The sequence below is a fragment of the Squalius cephalus genome, assembly GCF_949319135.1.
Source record: "Squalius cephalus genome assembly, chromosome: 2".
In the NCBI taxonomy this organism is placed as follows: Eukaryota; Metazoa; Chordata; class Actinopteri; order Cypriniformes; family Leuciscidae; genus Squalius; species Squalius cephalus.
In genome coordinates, this window is record NC_137123.1 from 46,464,439 (window position 1) to 46,490,042 (window position 25,604).

A 25,604-nucleotide genomic window follows, 5' to 3' on the forward strand; every position below is an offset into this window, starting at 1 on the left:
ATTACTTGCAAAGACTGTGGGTTCATTCAAATTTACTTTTAGTACCATTGTTTTAAACACATAAAACTGTTTGGTTAAACTGTTTGGTGGGTTAATGGTTAAAAAAACATTAACCCACCAAATCATTTGTCAAATAGTCACATATCAATAACAGGCTAATACAGCATTACATTTCACGTTCCTTATGACATAATATGTGATGATGTAAAAAAGTGTGATCAAATGTACAGGTAATACAAAAACGAATTCATCACCTCATCCATGAACATGATTCGTGAATTCCATATATCTATGGATGGTGAAAACAACTTCTCCCATCATTCCATTCTCCTTCATAGCGTCATCAAGCTTCGCCTTTGTTTTTGTTTTGAAAATGCGACCTCTGGCGGTGAAAACGTACATATTGTGCCTTTAAGGCCCACATTCACAACAAGGATCATAACAATAACAATAAAGATTTAGTTTTAAAAATCATTCTAAGTGTATTAGAATAGCAAAGCTATAACCACAAATATAACGATAATGACAAGAGGAGCAATATCATTTGATTCACTTTCAGATAAATTTTTGTCAGTTGATAAATGATAAAAATACTGACAGCCAATCAGAATCCATCTCGCTCAAGCCTTTAAAGCGACAAACAAAATAATTGCAGCGCAGGATCGCTTATAATAAACAGAACGTTATTGTGTGTTGGTGTGGATGCCAATATACTTATCTTTAGTTATTATCTTAATATTTGGTGAACAGGCCTTTATAGCATTTTTGTCATAGTCCTCACAATACAATATGCCATTTGTATACAAACCAATAAAAATTACAAGTCTGGCAGTTTTACAGACTTCAGCCTGGTATGTAGGCGGAAGTTTAATTCAGGCATTATTCTAAGTAACCTCAAAATGACCTAAGACTTTGTGTGCGTTTCAGTACAATTTAGACGGCAATGACCTTCCATGATGGCTGCAATGGTGGTGACATTTCTTATCATTTGTTTGGGAGACTACAGAGTTGGCAGGCTGCTTCTTGGGACTTGTGAAATGGAAGCAGCTCTCCATCTGGTTTTGAGAGAGGTTCAGTCACAGTTCAGAGTTGTTTAAGTTCACAGACGCTCGAGTTGACTCTCAGGTCAGCCATGCCTTATATCTGTCGTCTACCACGTTCAATATGGTTTCGCACCATAAAATCAGGTCACAGCCTGGTCACTTTATTGATGTTATTGGCAGAGTCAGAGCTTCATGATACACCTAAGCAGAAAAAAAAACAAAAAACAAAAAACAGAATGAAGAAAGCCTGTTGTGAATCTTTGTAGAAATGTAAAGAATAAAGCTCTCTTTAGACCCACTGCCATGACCTGCAAGGGTACAAAGCTGCAAATCCAAACTCCAGTAAATACAGCTTTAACATTTCACCAGGTACTGCTTTGGACAACTCTGTGGATTTAGATCAGCTTCTCTCTTTGTATTTTACACTGAATCCAGTATGTTTATGTCTTAAAGCTGATTGTATCGAATCAGGTTTGTTTTAATTAAGAGCTTCAAATGAGAATGAGATCAGTCTTCATTTAAACACTTATTACTGCTACCACAGTTAAAGAAGAAAAACAGTGCTGACCTTTGCTTGACTCACTGAATATTGTTTATCACTTATTGTTTATAATAGTTTTATCTTTTCCAATGGCAGCTGGAGATTTGTCGAATGCATTCATTGCACCTCTCAACATACATTTGCAATACAGTCCTTACAAAACAAAGGTTTGCCGGCTATGCAGCTTTTCTTAGCTTAAACTTCAGACTTAATAGATAAACTTGCATGTGTTATTTTCCTACAGTAAATAAAAAAAAAAAAAAATTGACAAGGAATCTAGTCTAAAGAGCATGATGATGGTTAAAGCAATATTTCACTCACATTTACTCACCTTCATTGTAGGAGTCATACTTACTATTTTAGTTTTTACAAATTCATTTCAAAATCTTTTGGTTATAATATTGTTAATGTTGTTTATTTCTGTGAGATTGTGCCCTCTATATGCGTGAGGGGAAATAACATTTAAAGGATATGCCACCCCTGACAGGAGGGGGGCGCTGGTGCAACGAAATTCAGTCTTTTGACCTTGCACATGGAGTCAGGATGGCATGGTGTAACACACTTGCAAGCAGTATATAAGTTGTTTGGTTTTTGTTGCAATCCATCTTTATTTTGATAAACTTAAGTCATTGTTTGAATCCCCAATGGGCCTCTGAATCTATTCATGCCACTTTGCAAGCATCAAGAAAACATTGCATCATCTCCCACAGTGGACAAGAAACAAGGGACAAAATTGGAAACACAGAACATTTAATGTTTAAAGGGTTAGTTCACTCAAAAATGAAAATTATGTCATTAATGACTCACCCTCATGTCGTTCCAAGCCCGTAAGTCCTCCGTTCATCTTCGGAACACAGTTTAAGATATTTTAGATTTAGTCCAAGAGCTTTCTGTCCCTCCATTGAAAATGTATGTACGGTATACTGTCCATGTCCAGAAAGCTAATAAAGACATCATCAAAGTAGTCCATGTGACATCAGTGGGTTAGTTAGAACTTTTTGAAGCATCGAAAATACATTTTGGTCCAAAAATAACAAAAACTACGACTTTATTCAGCATTGTATTCTCTTCAGGGTCTGTTGTCAATCCGTGTTCATGACAAGACACTGCTGAAGTGTTATCTGGTGCGCCCGAGCTTCGTTTACAGTCTGAGGGAGACGCACGCTGTATTCAAGCTATTCTACATTGTTTGTATTTTGGTATTGCTATATTTTTTAATATATTTTTAATGTCAGCAGCGTCTTACGTCACTGCGGAGTCGTGAACGCGGATTGACAACAGACCCTGAAGAGAATACAATGTCACATGGACTACTTTGATGATGTCTTTATTAGCTTTCTGGACATGGACAGTATACCGTACATACATTTTCAATGGAGGGACAGAAAGCTCTCGGACTAAATCTAAAATATTTTAAACTGTTCCGAAGATGAACGGAGGACTTACGGGCTTAGAACGACATGAGCAGGGGTGATAGTAGAAAAAAATCCTGAGCCTGAACTTTTTAGCGCACCAATCTTGCACTTCTATCTACTCCTCAACCAGACCACCTAGAGACTTCGGGTTTTCGGCATTATGTTAAGGAAGGTCTAATCTCGGGAACGCACAAAAAAATCCAGGAAAAGATTTACTATCTCTTAGTGTTGTGATCCCATGAGGTGAGAAAATTGCACTAAAACACTCACCGAGTTTTTATTACTTGTTTCCTTGGGAGGTAAGCGGGCCCCTAAGCCAAGATACATGCCCTGATTAACATAATTGTCAAGCGGGATCCAGGGGTGTGCTCCCCTAGGAGAACATTTTGATAAATAGTCCCTTAAATGATAGAGTCTTGTGACTTTTGTGGATATAAATGGACATCATTCAGACATGAGATGAACAAACACAATACAAGCCTATATTACAGTAGCAGGTTTCAGTAAGTCAAATTTAAGACCATTTTAAGACATTTTAAGACCATAAAGATTGAAATTTAAGACCTACTACGACACATTGCCAAAAAAATATTCAAATCGAAGAATTCATTTTATTTCAATGAATTCAGTCATTGAAAAAGCAATTATTTAATTTACAGATAAAGCAATCACATTAGTAACCTTCCACAACCAACAACGCGTGTCAGAGAAAAGAACAGAATCAGATATAAAAAAAATGTTTATAGAAAATTGTACTTTGCATATTATACTGTAAAAAACACATAATTAGTTGATTTCAGTTGATCATAACTAGAGATGAAATGGCATGAACATTTCATTTCATGATTATAGTGACAAAAATTATGACGGTTATCACTGAATCCTGTACAAAAAGTACTAATACTACACAAAGAAATCAATTCACCAAGTTTTATGTCGAAAACCAGCAAATAACAAATAAAATAAGCATCAATATGCACTTTTTGTTTACATAAACATTAAAATAATACCATTAAAAATGATAGCCAGATTTTAAAAGTGTCTTGCAACATGTTATACTAACATGTACAAGTTCAAAAGTTGACAAAAACATTTTTTATAAAAAGATAAACCTCAAATATTTCAGACTTTAAATGATTATTTATGAAAAGAATGAGTCAAAAAAGATAAATTACTGACATTTACAATGCACTTTAGCTTATCTTTTATTATTAATAGTAAAATTAGGTCAGATTTTCCCGTGGCGTCTGCGCTCTCCACAACGACAAAAAAGTTTGAGTGACTAATGGATTTCCACCGCCGAAAAACATGGAAAAAACGAGCGCGTCGCTTCAATTATGAGCGCGCTTATTACCGCTTACCGCGCGCCTACATTTGAATGAACTTGAGCGCGCAAAAGACGCGATATATGAACGGTCTGTTGGCGAGCTACCTCAAATCAGGCCACGATAATTTTTTCAGCAAGTTTGATCTACCTTAATCGACAAGTTTGGTGTCTTCCCCTGACTTCATAAAGTTGCACTCCATGACTTTGGCTATGTTTCGCGCTGCCAGTGTGGGAAACACATTCGTAGTGTATGGGAAACACAAAACAAATTCGCACGTGGAGTGACTGCTGAATCAATCTGATTGGCCAAAACCCAAGACCAGCCCCTGCCTACCCTATTACCGATTGGCTGAAGTAGGCTTACTGGTTTAGTGAAAGCAGCGCTTCTCACGCGAACCTGTTTTTTTTTTTTCGCAGACAAGTCTGTACGCCGGAAATCCGGCGTGGCGCCGGAGCGCTATCAGGCCTGCATGAGGGTGAGTCATTAATGACATAATTTTCATTTTTGGGTGAACTAACCCTTTAATGCCTTTTTCAACACTTTAATGTTTCAACACTTCCTGTTTAATGTCCCACTGACAGTGTTTCAGAGCTCTGTACGTTAACAGTGGAGCGGTTCATAGTATTTTAATTTATATAAAGAAATATAAAGAAATGCGGTCAGTGCTTAACTCAAGGAGTTCAGTAAAGTTGGCAATATATTCATAGATTTGAACTTCCTGGATCAATAACTTGTGAGCTAAACGTTGTTAAAACACAAATGACACCTATTTCTAATCATAGTAACGTAGACAATGAGCTACAACCTAATTTTCCTCAAAACGTGCTTTATAATATAAATTGATCTCTATGAGCTATTGGCTGAGAGACAAGTCCGAAGGGACCATCTACAAGGAAAATACAAACACATAAAGACTACAAGACTCTTTAGTAACCAATATGATTTTTCAGATACAAGATTTGTGTGTTTGCATACCTTCTAATTATTACTCACCAGTTTACAAATGTACCTCAATTTAGCTTATTGAAACTAATTCATTTTTATACATTCAGATGAGTATACAGGTATCAGTATATCAAGTAGCTTAGGGCTATATTAATTTTAAACAGATGCAAATGTGTGTATTGCTTCTAACAAGTATCATGTAATACTTTTGATTTGCAACATCCCCTAGTGGTTTAGTTGGTAAAAACATGTTCTCACCTTTGGTACTGATGTTTGTAGCTTTGAAAACATATACAAGTATTGAGCAACAATATTGATATTCAAAGCGATTCAATTTTACTAGTGGTATTCAGACACCAAATTCTCAAAAAGTTTATAACTAAAGTTTCAAATGATCAATCAGGCTGTTAAAATGTGTTTGGTAATAGGTTAAAATACTGCTTAATATTCAATATTCATATCACATTATTCAACCTGTTTTGTGTGTGTGTGTGTGTGTGTGTGTGTGTGTGTGTGTGTGTGTGTGTGTGTGTGTGTGTGTGTGGGTGGGTGTGTGGGTGTTTAACACTTGCATTCTTTGCTTTGGTCATTAGATAAGAAAGACAATTTTGCCTCAGTGACTCAGGTGGCAGAGATTAAAACATGTCAGCAAAAGTGTCTGTCTGTGCGTGTGTGTAGAGATTTATGGAACATTTAATCTCAAATTATTGGAAAAGAAAAAACTTACAAATCATTAACTTAAAATAGGATAATGACCCCATTAGCTCTGTAGCGATGGTTCTGTGTTTGTCTTTTTGGTTTGTTGGCTTGTTTATGCCTATATTATGATTATGTATTAGGAAAAACAAGTTTTAACAAAGCAGTGATTAAATTGCTGGAAGGCATAAAATTGAATCTAAAGGTCCTTAAAAGGGGAAAGTGCAGGGGGTCCACCAATTAGTCTAATTTAGTCTAATTAATCGAATTGTTTTTAGGGAGAAAAAAATAAAAAACATAAAACATTAAGTTAACTTCAACCAAAGCTAAATAAGCTTCAGTTCAACTGAATGTTTCATTGTCCCCTCATTAAACTATTTTTGTTTCATAGATGGCTTTAGCCTAATCCCAGACTAAAATGCATGTTTCATGTTTACTATGGTCAAGGCTTAAATACTAGCAGTCACATTTCTTTACAATATAAACCCCCAAAATGTTCTTGGTCTGAACAAGGTTGAATAACCCTGATCGATATAATGTTCAGGTACCAGTAATGAAACCCTTACAAGTTGTCTCTGTTTATGTATGTACATTTGCAGGAATTGAACACATTGTCCCATCTCTGCATCAATTACGGTTAGTTCTGATTCAGACAGTGAGTAAGAGAAGGATTGTGTTAGCTTTTATTTGTATAGTGGACTGTTATCTTCATTTCTGAGGAGGACCTTGTTCGGATAAATATCCTGCGGCAGTCAACAGTCCCACACAATCTCAAGGGTACACCACACAGATTGCAGGTCCAACATGGCCTCGTTAATGCATGTGGTTGCTTCCATCCTGCTGCTGTCCACATTAACGTCAGCGGTGAGACACTGAACTTTTTATTATTATTATTGTAATAATAAATATGTTATAATGTATTTTACTGATTGTCTTTTCTCCCTTTTTCACCTTAAGCAAATGAGAGGGGACTATTCACCGTCGCAAGATATGTGTAACCCAAATGATGGGTTTGTAAGTACAGATTGTCTGCTCTGGATTGTTTTAAGTAATAAACTCACAATTAAAATGCCACATTGTAACAATCATTGGTTTAACAGTCACTCTCCGTCCTTACTTTCTCAGGGGACATACTGCCCTACCACATGTGGAGTTGCTGATTACCTACAGAGGTACAAGCCTGATATAGACAGAAAGCTGGATGAAATGGAACAGGATTTGGAGGAAATTGCCAACCTTACCAGAGGAGCGCAGGACAAAGTGGTCTACCTGAAAGACTCAGAAACACAAGCACAAAAACAAGCACCAGGTAGCACAATTTTTCATTAGAATTAACAAAAATGCAAAACATGTGTACAGAGGTTACAGTTGTCTCGGATGAGCTTTTGAGATTTTTAAATCTGCTCCTGGGTTGATGCAGGTTTCTGTTATTTGAAATTATAGATAAGGGCCCTGAATGTCATGAAAATTGCCATGTGGTGTAAGCAACAAATAACATATTTTTCTAACACCTTGAATACATATGAATGTGTGTGTGTGTGTGTGTGTTTGTGTCTTGTTACTTTGAAAAAAAGTAAATATAATAGTTTATTTATTTATTTAAAATGTCAATCATTATTCATTCATTCATAATACAGATTACGGGAGTCGCACAACATAGCTGTTTACAACCCAAAATTATCTTATATTTTAAAAGACTTACTGAGATTTATTGTAAAAAACACATTCATTTATATAGCGCTTTTAACAATATAGATTGTTTTAAAGCAGCTTTACAGTGATAATAGGAAATAGTTAATAATAGGAACAGGAAATAATTAGTTATTAACTTAGGGGCTGCTTACACAACACCGTTCTAACAGAAAACCCTTAACGCGCTCCGGCCCGCTCATTCACACAACAACAGTGCCTGGGGGCTCGAGAACGCAAACCTTGAAATAGATTCCAAGGTGAAAGCGGTGAAATTTTTTTTTAAACGTTATCATCTCCGCGTAAACTTCAAAAATGCAAATCTATGAAAACGCTGACAGTGTGCACATGCATATTACGTGTTTAGTCTGTAGGTATGCACATTTGAATATATATGTGCACAGGCGTGTAAGTCTTTCTTTACAAATTGACCTCACCAAATTACTTGTCTGGCCTTAAAAATTACAGAATTAGTTTTTTTTTTGCTTGTCAAAACTAATAAAACTTCATTTAAATACAGAAAGTAAAACATGCTTATCACTGAATAGTCATTGTATGTATGAATTGTATTTTTAAAATAAATGTTAAACTTCACTTGATTTTCATGAGGTTAATCACAATCCTTTTGTCAGATACATACATCAAAAAATCTTCAAGCATGCTGGATGATGTATTGCGATTTGAGAAAAGCATTCTCGCTCAGGAAGATCAAATATAGTGGGTACTTTTTCTTGTTTTTTTTTATACCACTTTTCATGTTCTGATAGTTTATTAAATGTCATTATATAAATCAATAGTCTTACTAAATATACTGTTTTTTAATTCCCCCTCCCCAGTCAACTGCAGTCAATCCTACAGGCTAATGAGAAACGAATAACTGATTTAAAGCAGATGTCTCTCCAGCTGGACCAGTTGTGCAAAGAGCCCTGCAAAGACACTGTGGAGATTCAGACAGTCACAGGCAAAGGTAAAATCAGCATTTAAACATCTTCATGACAACTGACATGGTGAATTTTCTTTACATACGATTAGAGAGCTGAATTATGTGTACTTTTCCCCAGATTGTCAGGACATTGCAAACAAAGGTGGTAAGGTCAGTGGGCTCTACTATGTGAAACCAGCCAGGGCTCCTGAGGCGTTCCTGGTCTACTGTGAGATAGACAGCTTTGGACGTGGATGGACTGTACTTCAGAGGGTACGCAACACAACAGACAATGCACAGTGACTCAATTTCCTTTAAAAAAAAAGAGATACAGGGTCGTTGGTGCCGTGACCCAGATGAGAGTGAGGTTTAGGGTGGTGAGTCCAGTAGTTGTTCAGGTAAACTTCACTCCCCTGGCCTCAAGAGGTGCACAAAAGACAGACTTTACATGCTTCTTACATCCTTTTTACCACACCTGTCTCCCATGCCGGTTGACGCTGGCTCTAATCCCACTTGATGTGGTGTGAGTAGGACCAGTTACAAATGCGTGCTACTTTATTGATCAATCAAAATTAATTATATGTTTTTTCAGAGACGGGATGGCAGCGTTGACTTCAACAAAAATTGGATCCAGTATAAGGAAGGCTTTGGGTACCTCTCACCAGATGACAGAACAGAGTTCTGGCTGGGGAATGAGAAGATGCATCTGCTGTCGGTTCAGTCCAGCGTGCCTTATGTGCTAAGGATAGAGATGGTCGATTGGGAAGGCAACAAAAAGTAATGAACCATGGGAAAACATGAGTTTTTCTTACTCTTACTTATGTTTGAATCTCACAAGTGGAGTTCCACAATCATTTTATTTTTGCATTTTTGCATTTGGAATACTTTTATCCAAATTGACTTTCTATGGTTTGGGTTACAGGAATGGTGCTTAATTTTGGACATCAATTTAGTGCCAAACCTAAGCAACATTTATGCATGAATTCCAAATGCAAGAGTTTTCTTTATCTGTAGTTGTCAAACAGGACTTTGCTCCGCTACCAAAATTGATTTTTGTCAAGTGACATTTCATGACCTCTTCAGTCAGATCAAACATGCTGCTGAACATTAGGGTGCACAGCAATCAATAGGCTCAGTGTTTGTCACAAATTTTGTCTTGTAAAACTTGCCTTCTCAGGTATGCCGACTACGCCACTTTCAAACTTGGACCAGAAGTTGATGCATACCGCTTGACATATGCTTATTACTTTGGCGGAGATGCTGGTGATGCCTTTGATGGTTACAACTTTGGCGACGATCCCAGTGACAAATTCTACACATCTCACAATGGCATGCAGTTCAGTACACCTGACAAAGACAATGACAAGTTCGGGGAACACTGTGCCTTGCAGGAAGGGTCTGGCTGGTGGATGAACCGCTGCCATGCTGCTCATCTCAATGGAAAATATTTCCAGGGTAAACCATTACACTCTTTCCTCTTCATAGGAGATGGTCTTCCTTCCAAAATCTATCAATATTATACTGATCTCATTACTGATGTATTTTTTTCTGTCTTTACAGGTGGCAAGTACACAGAGAAAGACACACAGCATGGATATGACAACGGCATTATCTGGGCCACGTGGCACAGTCGCTGGTATTCTCTGAAGGAGACCACCATGAAGATCATTCCCATTAACAGAATCACTGCTGGAGGGCAGGAAAGCGGTGTCAAGCAATTTGGAGGCCTGGGAGACATTTAAAGACCTTACCAAAGCTCTCCCCATTGTTCTGAGATATCATTTTGTTTTTGTGAAGCAATTGTTGAAATACATGGGAATGACATGGGCAAAGCATTTTCAAGTGAGTGTAAACATGTCTATTGGTGTCTGATATTTTCCATTTTTCAAAAATTAGGTCTGCAAAAGCTTCGTACACAAGTCATGTTGGTCATGTTTTTAAATTCGATCAACTCATGAAATTGAAATGATCTAACGCATTGCACCTGTCAATGAATTAATAAAAATTCTCTGTCTTTTGTAAATGAAAGGTATTCTGTAGTCCTCTTTACTTAATATAGTGATCACTGACAGTGTAGGTGAAGTTCAAATTAGGTATGTCACAAAGGCACTGTAGGAAACTCAAAGCGAAGACCAGGGGACTTGGTTGTATCTTCAGCAGGATTCTTTATTGAGAACACGAGCTGTCGGTAGCTGCAGTAATCAAGTCTAACTAAGGCAGTGTACATTGTAGTTTATATACATTTAGAGGACAGTGCTTAGAAATGGAGACAAAGCACCTGGGTGATGACGTTAAACAAAGAATGCAAATGACGAATACAGATATAGGAACCCGCCCCAGACTCTAGAGTGTTACCTATCCTAATCCAATCATCATAACTATTCAAAGACTGGCACAGGGGCTCCAAGAGCCATTAAAGAAAAAGGGTGAGAGTCTCAGTAATCTGACTAATTTAATTTACAATACAGAGAACAGGACTGGCAGGAATCTCTTGCTGGAAACTTTGCTTAACAGCTGATATCATCATCATAACCTTAAATTCTAAATTCAATGTACTCTACCTTAGTTTTTCATGTTATGTTAGGTAAGGATATAAGATCAGCAGATCCCACAGTACACAAATTTTATTTTCATTTTATATTTAAAAAACAGATACATAGAACCTTCATAACAAAAAAAATGGGTAACACTTTATTTTAATGTGCCCTAGTTACACAGGTTACACGTAATTACTGTTGTAATAACAATACATTATGCATAATTACAAGCAACTAACACTTAACCGAACCCTAAACCTAATTAATATTACTTTTTGTGTAATTACACTGTAGAGTAGTTTCATTAAAAAGGGTATCAAAATCTGTTGTAAAAAAAAAAAAACTACGGCTCACAAAAATTATTTCTTATGTTTACCATTTTCTTTGCCTGTTACAAACATCCACCCTATTCAAAATGTGAACGTGGGAGTACATCATTGTTTGTTATTCAGGTTTTGTGTAGGTGTGTTAACCTCTGTGTAGGAGTTGTGGACCACATGGTCAGTAAGTCAATATTGCCCCAGTACTGTGATAGAACACCCCGATCAGGCTGCACTCCAAGCTCCCTGAATGATGCAAGGATTTCATCATCCCTGCTGTGGAGCATCAATAAATAAATATTGAGTCAGCAATTTTGACACAGGAGACAAGTGTCTTCTTGTTTGCATTGTGGTTGTGAATTTTTCCAGATCAGGCATAGCCTTATGTAACACTATCAGTCTTGATTAATTAAAATGTCTGGACAGTTTATTGCCATCAAGTTCATAGCAATGACTTTTTGTATCTTACCTATTATGAATCCATTAGTAGAGATGTACCTGTAGTTTGTGTCAGAAATACAACTCTATCTGGAACCTTAACATTGCTGTTAATGTTTTGGTTATATTAGGGGTAAACTATCAGGACAAGGGGTAAGTTTAATCATTGGGTAATATGTGAATGATTATTACCTTCTTTTGTTGCACATGTAGGCTATTCCCATTTGTATTAACCAATCATAAAAAAGGTAAGCTATCTGAATTAGTTTACAAATAGCAAGATAATTTTCAACATTTTGTAATGCTGTTTGCTGAAATATTTTCTGCATTTGGAGGCATAGTTCACTGTCACTATCAGTTGGGCCACTAAGGCCCTGTCCCAAATGGCGCACTTCATGTGGACTTTCGGTCTCGTGGACTTAAATTGCGCATGCTCGCCGAGTCTACGAGTCCGTAGGCCGTCCCATTCAGTATTTTAGCGCTCTGAAGTGTGCTCAGCAGCGCCCCCTTTGTACCATTGAAGCGGTCTTCCGCGAAGCCCGCATAGATAATAATAATAATAAATTGAATTTTTATAGCGCTTTTCTCTAACTCAAAGTCGCTTTACAGGGCAGAGAAAAAAAAAAAAAAAAAATATATATATATATATATAAATTGGGGGGGCTATGGATAGGCAGAGGTGAAGAGATGGGTCTTGAGGCGGGACTGAAAGATGGTAAGGGACTCAGAGGTGCGGATCTCAAGGGGAAGGGAGTTCCAGAGCCTTGGAGCTGCCCTCGAGAAAGCTCTGTCCCCAAAACTACAGAGTTTTGACTTGGGGATGGATAGGAGACCGGCTGAGGTGGATCTGAGGGACCGTGAGGGTTGGTAGGGGGAGAGGAGGTCAGTGAGGTATGATGGGGCCAGGTGGTGGATGGCTTTGTAGGTAAGAACCAGAATTTTGTATTTGATCCGTTGGGAAATGGGAAGCCAGTGCAGTTGTTTTAAAACTGGCGTGATGTGGTGCCAGGATTTGGAGCGGGTGATGAGTCGGGCGGCTGCGTTTTGGACCAGTTGTAGTCTTTTTATGTAAGTTGAGCTAATACCAAGGAGTAGTGAGTTGCAGTAGTCCAGTCGTGAGGAGATGAAGGCGTGAATGAGTCTTTCAGCAGCAGGGGGTGTGAGTGAGGGTCTGATTTTAGCAACATTGCGGAGGTGAAAGAAGGATGTTTTAATTACCTGACGGATGTGGGGCTCAAGGGAGAGGGTTGAATCAAAAATCACGCCAAGGTTGCGTGCCTGGGGAGATGGGGAGACAATGGTGCCGTCGATGGTGAGAGTGGGGTTATTGGTTTTGCCGAGTGTGGATTTGGAGCCAATGATGAGGAATTCTGTTTTATTGCTGTTGAGTTTGAGGAAGTTCTGTTGCATCCAGATTTTAGTAGCGGACAGACAGGAGTTGATGTGGGAGAGGGGAGGATTGTGGGGGGACTTTGTGCTGAGGTAGATCTGGGTGTCATCGGCATAACAGTGGTAATTCAGGTTGAAATGGCGAAATATCTGACCAAGGGGAAGGATGTAGATGATGAAGAGGAGGGGGCCGAGTACGGAGCCTTGGGGAACGCCTTGGGTGACTGTGGCTGTGGCAGAGGTGTGGTTATGGAGAGAGATGAAGTGGGATCTGTTGCAGAGGTAGGAATGTAGCCAGCTGAGTGCAGTGCCTTCGATACCAAGGTTTTTAAGTCTGGTAAGCAGAGTGTTATGGCACACGGTATCGAAGGCTGCACTCAGGTCGAGAAGGATAAGAATGTTGAGGGAACCGGTGTCAGCAGAGGTGAGGAGGTCATTGAGGACTTTGAGGAGAGCAGTTTCTGTACTGTGGAGGGGGCGAAAACCAGATTGGAGGGGTTCATATTGATTATTGGCATGAAGATGGGTTTGTAGTTGTGAGGCGACTATGCGTTCCAGGGTTTTTGACAGAAAGGGGAGGTTGGATATTGGGCGGTAGTTGTTGAGTGAAGAGGGATCCAGACCAGGTTTCTTGAGGATTGGGGTGACAGCGGCAGTTTTGAAAGCAGAGGGGACAGATCCAAGGGACAGTGAGGAGTTGAAGAGGTTAGTGAGGTAAGGGCAAAGGACAGGGAGGCAGGACTTTAGGAGTGGAGTAGGGAGGTAGTCAAGTGAGCATGTAGTAGGTTTGGAGGAGCTGATGAGTTTGTAGATTTCAGGAGTGGTGACCAAGTTAAACTGGGAGAGAAGGCAGTGTGGAGGAGGGTGAGTAAAGTCAGGAGGGAGGTGGGGAAAGTCGGCCATGTCCGATGCTGAAGTAGTTACTGGGAGGTCGTTTGCAGAGGATAGAGACTGATAAATTATGTTGATTTTTTCAGCGAAAAAGTGAAGGAATGAGTTGCACAGATCAGGAGTAGAGGTAGGGAGGGTGATGGTCCGAGGCTTGATGAGGTTATTCAATATGGAGAAGAGGGTTCTAGGGTTTTGACAGGGGTTGGTGAGGATGCTGGAGAAGTAGGCAGATTTGGCAAGAATGAGGGCGTCTTTGTAGGAAGTGAGGTGGAGTTTATAGGCTTCATGGTGTACTGTAAGAGCTGATTTTTTTGTCAAACGTTCGAGTTGGCGACCAGTTTGTTTCATTTTTCGGAGTGCAGGTGTGTACCAGGGTGACGAAGTGTTAAAAGTGACGGTTTTTGTTTTAAGGGGGGCCAGAGTGTTAAGGGAGGTACTCAAAGCAGAGTTGAGGTGGTTTGTGAGATCATCAGGTGAGGTGAGGGTTGGGTCCAGGTGGAGAGTGGTGGAGATCAAGTCAGAGAGATGATGGGAATCAATAGATTTAAGGTTACGGAAGGTGATTTCTCTGAGGAGGCGGGGGCGTGGAGTTGGAGAAGGAATGGTGAACCGTATCAGTTTATGATCAGAGAGGGGAAAGAGGCAAGGATGGAGGTCGAGCACTGGTTGGTTAGTGGAGCAGACCAGATCGAGGATGTGTCCTTTTTCATGGGTGGGGAATGTGACATGTTGAGTGAGAGTGAAGTTGTCCAGTAAAATGTTGAATTCTGATGACAGCTTGCAGATGGGAGAGTCTATGTGGATGTTTAAGTCACCGAGTAGCAGCAGACGTGGAGAGAGAGATGAGGCTAGTGTGAGGAGTTCAGTAAAATCAGAGAGGAAGGAGGGATTTGGTTTCGGTGGCCGGTAAATGAGGATAACTGTCATGGATGAAAGAGCTTTGAAGGCGAGATATTCAAATGATGATACTGAGGGGAGAGTGAGTTCAGTGATCCGGAAGTTCTGATTGAAAATAACAGCAAGACCACCTCCACGGCGGGAGGGGCGGGGTTTGCAAATGTAATTGTAGCCAGTGGGGGATGCTTGGTTGAGGGAGAAGTAGTCATTGGGTTGTTGCCAGGTTTCAGTGAGCAGAAGGAAATCCAAAGTGTTGTCAAGGATTAATTCATGTAGAGCAGGGGCTTTATTGTTAAGCGATCGAGTGTTGAGTAGGGCAAAGTTGGCATGGTGAGAGGGTGGAGAGATGGGTGCAGGCTGAAAAGATCTGAGGTTGTCCCAGTTAACAGTGCGTGTGTGATGGTAATGCAGTTGTGGAGGGACAGTGAGTTTATTTGCGTATGATTGGAGAATATCTGTGCGAAAAGCACTGTGGTCCAGTCCGGGTTTTCTGTGCAGCCTGTCGGTGCGCTCAGCTCTATGTGATCCAGCGGGGGAAGCGTTCCGATGACGAAGATCTGTGCGAGAAGCACTGTATTCCAGTCCGGGTTTTCTGGAGATGCAGGCTCCACACACTTTAACTACCCAGGAATCCTTGCGAAAGGCCAATCAGACAACGGATGGGAGGAGATTTCGCTCACGGATAATTGTTGAAATGGCTGAGAAGAAAATATTACAGTTTTTATGACCTAGATGTATATTTTACCAGCTGTTACCTACGGTTTATACAAACATTATGGTCATCGACCAGTGGTTGATGTCTCAAACATAATAATTGTGCGTTGAATAATACGATCACATTATGATTCATTAAATAAATAGAACCGAATGTCAGAGCTTACTGAGTCATATGTAAACATAGTATGAATTTTGAAACCTGTAAATTCATCTGAAACTTATGCACATTTTCATTGTGTGTTAAAATTGTAATCTTAGTTCAAATGGAACATTATGTATAATTATGTACAACTGTATACATCATTTAAATAAGCATGATGTATCTATTGTCTAATGCCCAGGTGGCATGCACAATATCAAAATATAGAACTGTAAAATTGGGCTGTGTAGTTGACATGGAGATAAGTGTGGACAAAAATGTGATTTCTCCTGTCCAACAACAACCAGACCGTTATTTCCGGCTTGACGATCGAGTCTGTCCCAAAAATACCTCGCAATGCGCCCTTGTGGACTCGCGCCAAGGGCCCTATAGGTCCGCACTACATGACGTCACCAAAGTGTGGACTCTGAGGAAGTCCACAAGTCCGGAGTGTGCCATTTGGGACAGGGCCTAACACTCTTTAAATCACAGCAACCATTTTGGAACAACTGCTTGACTTAACCCTCTGAGGTCTGAGCTGTTTTCTGGGCCCTGGAGGTGTTCTGACATGCTCTGACATTTCTGGTTATTTCTGTTACTTGTGACATTTTCATGGCTAAAGTCTAATTACACTGTATTCAGCACAAACTCTGCTACAATAATATATCAACAGCATGTATGTAAAAGTTTGTAGTTTTGAGATAATGACATTTATGCGTGGTTTGTGAAAATACAAAAAAAAATTCTCACTGAAATAAGGCCATGAAACCCCTACTGATTATTTCTTCACAAGACTTTTGAAAATTGTATGACGTAGCCTAGAATATTTGCTCTAAAACTATGTGAAAATCACCCTGACTGCTCATTCAGAGAAGACAATATATTGATTTAAAAATTTTACGACGTGTTTTGTGTGAATAAGCCTTATGCGAGAGCTCATTAATATCTCAACTCAACTCAACTTTATTTATATAGCACCACTAAAAACAACGATTGTTGACCAAGGTGCTGTACATTATTGCACAAAACATTGGCATTAACATCATTTACTACATAAGAAAACATGACAAAACACAGAACATACCAGACACCGCACAAATCAGCTACAATTATAAGCCAGAGAAAAATAATAGGTTTTGAGTTTAGCTTTAAACTCATGTAGTGTAGTGGCAGTTCTAATAAAAACAGGTAAGCTGTTCCAAAGTTTTGGTGCAGCAACGGCAAAGGCTCGATCTCCTCTCGTTTTTAATCTGACCCGCGGAACATTTAACAGTCTCTGGTTGGATGACCTAAGAGACCTTCCAGGATTGTGGATGGAAAGTAAATCAGAGACGTATACAGGAGCCAATCCATTCAAGGATTTAAAAACCAGCATCACAACTTTAAAATCAATTCTGTAACGGATTGGGAGCCAATGCAGAGATTTAAGAACAGGGGTAATGTGCTCTCGTTTGCGCACACCAGTAAGGAGCCTGGCAGCTGCATTCTGCACCATTTGCAGACGGTTAAGAGTTGCTTGATTAGTGCCCAGATACAGGGAATTACAATAGTCAAGCCTTGTCGAAATAAAAGCATGAATCACCCTTTCAAAGTCCTTAAAAGAAAGAAATGATTTCACTTTGGCTAAAACTCTAAGATGAAAAAAACTGGTTTTGACTACCGTATTAATCTGTTTGTCAAATTTGAGAGCACTATCAAAAACCACGCCCAGATTCTTCACTAATGGTTTCACACATGGAGATAAAGAGCCAAAATTTGGGCAAAGGGAGCTAGCAGCTTCTGATGGTTCAAAAACTATGATCTCAGTTTTACCATCATTAAGGTGAAGGAAATTTAGCGACATCCAGGCCTTTACCTCTGCTAGACAAGCCAACAGACTATCTAAACCCAAGTTATTTGATCCCAGGGGCAGATAAACTTGGGTATCGTCAGCATAACTATGGAAGGAGATGCCATGCTTCCTAAAAATCGACCCCAGGGGAAGCATATATAAGGAAAATAAAATCGGAGCAAGGATAGAACCTTGAGGGACCCCATACGTAAGCGGCGCTGCATTTGAAGTAAACTCACCAATATTAACAGAAAAACTTCTGTTACTCAAATAGGATTGAAACCATTTAAGGGCATTTCCCCGAATGCCCACCCAATGCTCCAGCCGTGAAATTAGAACAGAGTGGTCAATAGTGTCAAACGCCGCACTCAAATCTAACAGCACCAACACTGCAGACTTGCCGGAATCAAGGGTCAATAAAATATCATTTAAAACTTTAACCAATGCTGTTTCTGTAGAATGGTATTTCTTAAAACCCGATTGGAACACCTCAAATATCTTGTTTTCATTAAGAAAGTTCTGTAATTGATGAAACACTATTTTCTCTAAAATCTTAGATATAAAAGAAAGATTTGAGACTGGCCTAAAATTTGTCAGAACTGCCGGATCTAAATTTGGCTTTTTGAGAAGTGGATGTACAATTGCATGCTTCATGTCATCTGGTACCGTTGCTGCTACAAGACAGCTGTTCATGATCTTTTGAACAATGGGCCCAATCACCTCAAAAATTTGTTTAAAAAACCGTGGGGGAAGAGCGTCATAGGGAGATCCTGAGGGTTTGAGCTTGGCTACAATATCTTGTAAATCGGGCAGAGTTACAGGCTCAAAATAACTCAAAAGACCCGTGCAAACTGGCGGGACAGAAAACTCAAGAGATACAGTGGAGATATTTTGCCTAATATTACTTATCTTATCCACAAAGAATTTTAAAAATGTGTCACACATAGCCAGAGACTCTGTGGGGAAAATACCAACAGAGGGGTTAACAGCAGCATTTATGATGGAAAAAAAGAGCTCTTGGGTTGTGATTATGTTTTTCAATCAAATCTGAAAAATACTTAGACTTTGCCATTTTCACCACCTTCTGATATTGTATCAGGTTGTCCCTAAGTATTTCATATGAGACTTGCAGCTTGTCTTTTTTCCACCTTCTTTCGGCCCTTCTGCAGACCTGCCGAAGAGCACGGGTATCATCATTGAGCCAGGGCTCAGACTTTGGTTTGTGTTGTTTGGCTTTTAAGGGAGCCAAAGAGTTTAAAATATTAGTGGAGGTGGTATAAAAATGATTAAGAAAATCTGCACCACTCCAGTTATCACAAAATAAGTCAGATGATTGAAACACCTCCTTAAAAACAGCTGTAAATTCAGTACAAGTAGTCGGCGTGATTTTACGAGACAATCGAACAGCCTTAGTGGGTCTTGTGATATTAAAACAAATGGGCACTCTGAAAGTAATAGGCTTGTGATCAGAAATAGCATGATCTTCTATTTCTAAGTCGCACACTGTCAAGCCATGTGAAAGCACCAAATCAAGAGTGTGACCCTGTTTATGAGTAGGAGAATTCACAAGCTGTACCAAATCGAAAGAGTCAATAAGGCTCAAAAATTCTTTGGCTAATAAATTAGCTGGACAACACACATGTATGTTGAAATCCCCAATAATTAACAGTCTATCAAAATTGGGGATAATTCCCCCTAGAAAGTCAGAAAACTCATTGATAAAATCTTTATGAGGTTTAGGCGGACGATAAATAACAGAGATCGCCACTGGGTTATCCAATTCCAAGACAAATGATTGCAATTCAAAACTCGAGTAAACATCAGTCGCTAACATCCGACAGCAATAGTTCTGTTTAAAAATAGAGACCAGTCCTCCCCCTCGGCCCACAGAACGAGGAGAGTTAAAAAATGAACAGTCAGTTGGTACCAGTTCAGAAAGAGGGCTCCTATCCCCTGGAGTAAGCCAAGTTTCCGTGATAAATAGAAAATCTAGGCTGCGTGAAGTAAAAAAGTCATTGAGGATCACCGTCTTATTAGCCACTGACCTGGCATTGATCAAAGACATCCTGATCTGCCGCGACTCGACGGTCCGTTCTGTAGCCCGGCATAACGAACGAAGGTGACTGGCGCAAACGCCGCCGCGGCGCAGACGGGGTGAGCGGCTCTTTGGACGTTGATCCAGCGGATCACCTACAATCGGTGTATTCCATACACGCAGTCGTTCCAGCGAACGCCCTACAACGTAGCGGCCGCACCCTGCCACGTAAGCGCGAAGGCCAGCGCGATGCAGGAAATCCGATTCAGACATCAGATGGAGCTTGAACTTGACCGCAACACCTCCGCGCCTTCCCCGTCTTTTGCGGCGCTTCCTTCCAGGCAAAGGACAGTGGAGGCAGCGCAGATAGTCAGGTATAGTCACCAAAGTAGAGTCAAACTGAGTACCACACTGAACGTCATGGCATAGCTCTTCAGTGATGTCTTTGATATCAAGCAGCGTTTGACGATCGTATGTTAAAAGTGATGAAACATTTTATATAGCGGACACAAAACACGTTAAAACAAAAAGACGAGAAAGTATAACAGATAACGGACGGCAAGCCACACACACCGGCGCCATCATCATCATTCCTAATTAATAGGAATATAATAATTAATATGTAAGCTTTTCTCACCTGAGAAAGACAAAGACACTCCCTAACGGCCCTATTAGGAGCTATCAGGTCCCTATCATTCTGAGCAACCTTGCACAATACTGTAAATGAGGAGATTTAAAAAAGAATGGCTTTTAGATTGTTTGATTTATTTACACAACATAATCCAAATAGACACAACAAATGGAAAAAAAGCACTTATTGAAAGACAGAGATCTTTGTGCCATTCCTAAAAACATACCTTTCATTTCCAATGTGTTTGATTTTCACTTTACCATGTTCATGCTCCAGAGACTCATGTGAATGTTGAAGTCGGCAGGACTCAGTGGCATCTGGGCCCTGAAAAAAAAGTGAACATACTGATATCAAGAGAAAGGCCTGCACAATTTTGCAAATAAATATTAGATTTTTCTTGTTAAAATTGCTTTTTAAAATTCACAAAATACACACACACACACACACAAATGTTTCCAACAATATATAATATAATGAACACCAGGTTTGTTGTGCCTTGTAGGCATAAGCTATGCGCAGTGCTGGGTAAAATAATTATAACAATAGATAGCAGTATAAATCTTCCAAAATATTTCAGTAACAACCAAGCTAGAGAAAAATATATTGATTATCATGTTACTTCAAATGTTTCCATTCGTTATGATGATATGAAATGAGATAATAGTAAAAACATTAAGCCGCTTGGTGTGTTTTGCTTTTCAAATTTTCAAATGATACATTCAAACGCGATCGCGCTGCAAAATCTGATACATTCAAACGCGATCGCGCTCAAATATAAAACATTATGGTTACCATGGGTCTAAATATTATAATACTACTTTTACCATGCTGTGTTTTATTATAGAATATAAAAACATCCTCGTGTTGAACACGTATACAAGCACTGAAAGGTTGCCTATCATTCTAGTTCACATTTCACATTTCATGTTTCTGTCTATATATACATGTACATATATGAAATTAGGCTTAGTTCATGTTTTTACTCCAAACTCATTTCATAACATACAATTTAATCTGGCACGACCAGTTTAACATGTCTTACCTTAAAAATCTTCTCATCTTCAAATCGCGTTTGAAGTAAATCCGAGGCAAATTCAAGGTAAACAGCACAGCACAGCACAGCACAGCTTACAGTCGTCCAAACGCGATGAAAAGGAGTAAGTTACGAAGTCTCTGCTTCTTTGTTTTGAGGTGATGAGGGCGTTTACAGGTCTGCGTTTCTCCGCGTGGATCATTTGCATGTCAATCGCTCGTGCGTGCATATGTTCAAATTAAATTTAATGAGGAGGCGTTTGAGAAACTGTACATGCCGCTGCTTTCGTATGGATTACTTAAAAATAGAATTTTTGTTTTTTATATAATTTACATACTTTAAAAATAGAGATTCCAAGCGTTGTATAGACATGCGTTTCAAGTCTGTGTGACAAACATTCGCTAAATTACAGGTCATTTTCTGTTGCATTTCAGAATGAGTTTCACATTGAGAGAGACGGCAGAACGCGCATCATGTTTATTTTCTGTTTTACGAAAAACACAAAATTTAGTTTTTATTATGAGTGTACACAAATAAAAGAAGACATTTAACAGTTTTGAATGATGTACAATACAAGTATGTAAAATCAAAATCAACAGAGTATTTTGCACTGATATAAAAAAAAAACGAGCAGATCACGCGGCGTGATTGCCGACCTCAGGGGGTTAAAGGAGTAGTTCACTTTCAAATAAAAAATTCCTGATAATTTACTCACCCCCATGTCATCCAAGATGTCCATGTCTTTCTTTCTTAAGTCAAAAAGAAATTAAGGTTTTTGAGGACAAACATTCAAGGATTTTTCTCCATATTATGGACTTCAATGGCAACCAACGGTTTGAAGGTTCAAATGTCAGTCTCAATGCAGCTTCAAAGGATCGACACGATCCTAGCCTATAAATAAGGGTTTTATCAAGCAAAACGATCGGTCATTTTCTAAAAAAAAAAAAAAAAAAAAGATATACTTTTTAACCACAAATGCCCATCTTGTACCATCTCTGAGATGCGCCACACATTACATCGGAAAGGTCACGCGTGACATAGTCGGAAGTACAGACCCAGTGTTTACAAGTTTGGAGTATGAGGAGCGTTCAAATTGATTGTGTTGAATGACACATATTTATATGTTTTTGTGTCAGTTTAGTTTAAAATGGTCCTTACGTGTGCACATCATGGATGTTTAACAATGTTGCAAGTGACCATTCCAACGTATTGAGACTGACATTTGGAGCTTCAAATCGTTGTTTGCCATTGAAGTCCATTACATGGAGAAAAATCCTGGAATTTTTTTCCTCAAAAACCTTAATTTCTTTTCGAGAATATAGGCAAGGAAACAACCTAAACGAATGGCCTGAATAGTGTTTCCAAACACTGTTCCTGGAGGCACACCAACGAGTTTATACTCTTTATTTACATGAACCACAGTGAATATAATTAGACAGGTAGTGAATCTTGTTTTGCTTTCAGGCAAAAAAACAGCTGGTCTGGTACAAACATTACTGCTGCTTATCAAACGGCAGCTGTCACAATTGCTAGGCGACAACAGTCCTCCGTAAGCTAACACGTCCCATTTAACAATGCTATGTCCGACCTTTGAAGGCGTGGCCTTTTAAGTTTGAGTCTTTCGAAGAATGCAGCCTTTGAACTGGGACACAGCTGTGCTGGAGTAGATTTCTCTCCCTCCAGCAGGAGGCGTTGTAGCTGTTACGAGTGTTATGTTTAACCTTTACTAGCATGAGAGTTAGAAAAACAGCACATGTTGAAATATGGCTGACAGCAGAATCCACTTCTGACGTGATCTACATCCATCCTTCTTTGTTGTCTTACAGAAAACATTGCTTGTGAGTATTTTATGTTTAACCCTCTGGGGACCAAAAACGCGCCCGCGCGTTTTGCTCGTTTTTTTTTTTTTAGCAATGAAAATAAACTCTAAATGCTCTGTTAATTTTGATCTTTCATTTTCGTGTAATACATCAATCGATCCTGTTCAGTGTCTATTTTTTTTCTGTATACTCACAATAAAAATAAAGTGTTTTGCTTTTTGACAAATAAAGAAAAATTAACATGATGCGATTTCTGCCTTCTCTCTGTCAGTAAACTCCCATTTGAAACGCGTTCGAAAATGATCTATAACTCCGCGAAAATTCAGTCAAACAGGCAAACAGACCCACGGGCATAAAGCTTGAGATCGCATCTTTTAAATGAAGTCATTTATATAAAAAACAAATATTCTCAGCTTCTGTAATCTGTATAAAAAGAGAGCGACTCCAGTCGACCTCATTACGAGATGATTCACAGTAATGTGACCACGCCCCGGAGAGCGCGTGCTATTCAAACGCAAATTCTGAGAACCATTTCAGAGCTGTGAAACGCCCACATCAGCTGTAAACAAAGCGCGTCGCGACTCCTCGCGAGTGAGACATTATAGCCTACCTTATGGAGAAAAGATTCTTCAGAACAGTGCTGATGAGGAGCAATATCTCCTGAAATGAGGAGCAGATTCCGCTGAGGAGTGAGGTAGGCTGTTTTCTTTTCTCACGTATGGAATAACGTTATGGAATAACGTTAGTGTAGGCCTATGTAAACCGCAAAAAGATGAATCCCATTTCTATAATATGACTCGCCTTTCTGTGAGATGAATGAAGGGGACATATTTGTAAAGACTGTTTAGCGTAAATATGAATCGCGCGTCTGTGTGTAAAATAATAAACTGCTTTGCTATAGCCTACTGAGATGAGTAAAAATCGACTGGAATATGTTGAAATAAAATGTATTTGTATAAGCAACGTATTAAACTGCAAATTAGCATTTATATGCCCTAATATTTCATAAAAACAACATTACAGTCAGGCGAAGTATGAAAGACAACATTTTGTTGACTAGACTAGGGTACAGTTTTTAGGCTACTGTAGAATATACCGCCACATCAAAAAAGCTTTTGTTTAGCAATTTCTGCTCATATCTAACGTATATATATATATATATATATATATATATATATATATATATATATATATATATATATATATATATATATATATATATATATATATATATATATATACTATTTTTGTCAAAAATAAAGTCATAGACTAAGATGTTAGATGTTCCAATGTTGGCTATATTCAAAATAATGAATACATATGATAAAATGTAGGCCTATAATCTTTTTTTTTTTTTTTTTTTTACAAAGAAAGAGTACACTTGAAATATTGTTGAAATTGTAATTATTGTTGTAATTGTAACATTTTTAATAAAATAGCAAAACATATTTACAAGAGAGATGTAAGCGAAATCTTAAATGGTCAATATAAGTCTTCTTCTAAATACATCTTTTGTCCTTGCATTGTGGCTCAGTCAGTGTCACACCTGAATGAATGGGCATTAGGCAGAGTCATTATGCAGAGTGGGTGGGACAAACTACTCCTCCTCCACGCCCCCCTCGCATAATGGCTTTCCAAGCAAAACCTGTTTTACACCATTTAAATCAATGTATTTTTTTTTTTGTGAACGATAAAGCAAGACTATTTTCACATAATTTTGAAGCTAGAACTCAAAGGGACAACATCCATTAGTCAAAAGTCTTGTGGACACATATTTAATATGTGTTTTGTGGTCTTAATTCAGCAACTTTCATTTTTATTTTTTCCAATAACCACGCATAAACATTATTCTCTTAAAAATACAAACATCTACATACACGTTGCTCGCATATTATGGTAGCCCTGTTTGTGCTATATAGAGTGAATTTACACCTTAGCCATTAACATGTTTATAAATAACTGAAAAAACCACAAATGTCAAGGCATGTCAGGGCCCCAAAAACACCTTGGTCTCCAGAGGGTTAATATGAGTCTTGAAGAAAATATTCGTGAACATTTATGTTAAACAAGATTATATTTGATAGTTTTTAGTTTTGATGAATGTTAGCCAGACTTTGCATAAATACATGTGAACATACATTAGAATACAGTCTACATGCTGTTTATTCGTTTCTTTTTGTAGTTTCACTGTCGATAATTGAAGGATACATCAATAAAAGGACATCACACCTGTCAATTGTCAAGGAGTTTATCTATCTGCATAGCTGTGTCTGAGTCTAACAGTGAGGGCAGAATAGTGAAAAAGCACCTATCTACGCGACAACAAGTGGATGTTACATCAGCCTCA

General features: G+C 38.8%; 2 protein-coding genes across 2 annotated transcripts in view; both read left to right on the top strand.

Annotated features, from left to right (window-relative positions):
• LOC307153899 (uncharacterized protein) overlaps window positions 1-17,360 on the top strand; it is a 226,227-nt gene extending 208,867 nt beyond the window's left edge. Inside the window, exon 3 of the mRNA XM_079863671.1 lies at window positions 17,239-17,360. The gene's annotated coding sequence lies outside the window, so the exon portion shown is untranslated. The remainder of the gene's footprint in view (window positions 1-17,238) is intronic.
• fgg (fibrinogen gamma chain) lies at window positions 5,896-12,484 on the top strand. Its single transcript, XM_079896095.1, has 9 exons — window positions 5,896-6,832; window positions 6,926-6,982; window positions 7,094-7,277; window positions 8,290-8,374; window positions 8,494-8,624; window positions 8,719-8,852; window positions 9,172-9,356; window positions 9,757-10,034; window positions 10,140-12,484. Exons 1-9 carry the CDS (start codon window positions 6,773-6,775, stop codon window positions 10,319-10,321), a joined length of 1,296 nt encoding a protein of 431 aa, XP_079752221.1. The 5' UTR covers window positions 5,896-6,772; the 3' UTR covers window positions 10,322-12,484.
• Window positions 17,361-25,604: the final 8,244 nt, after the last annotated feature.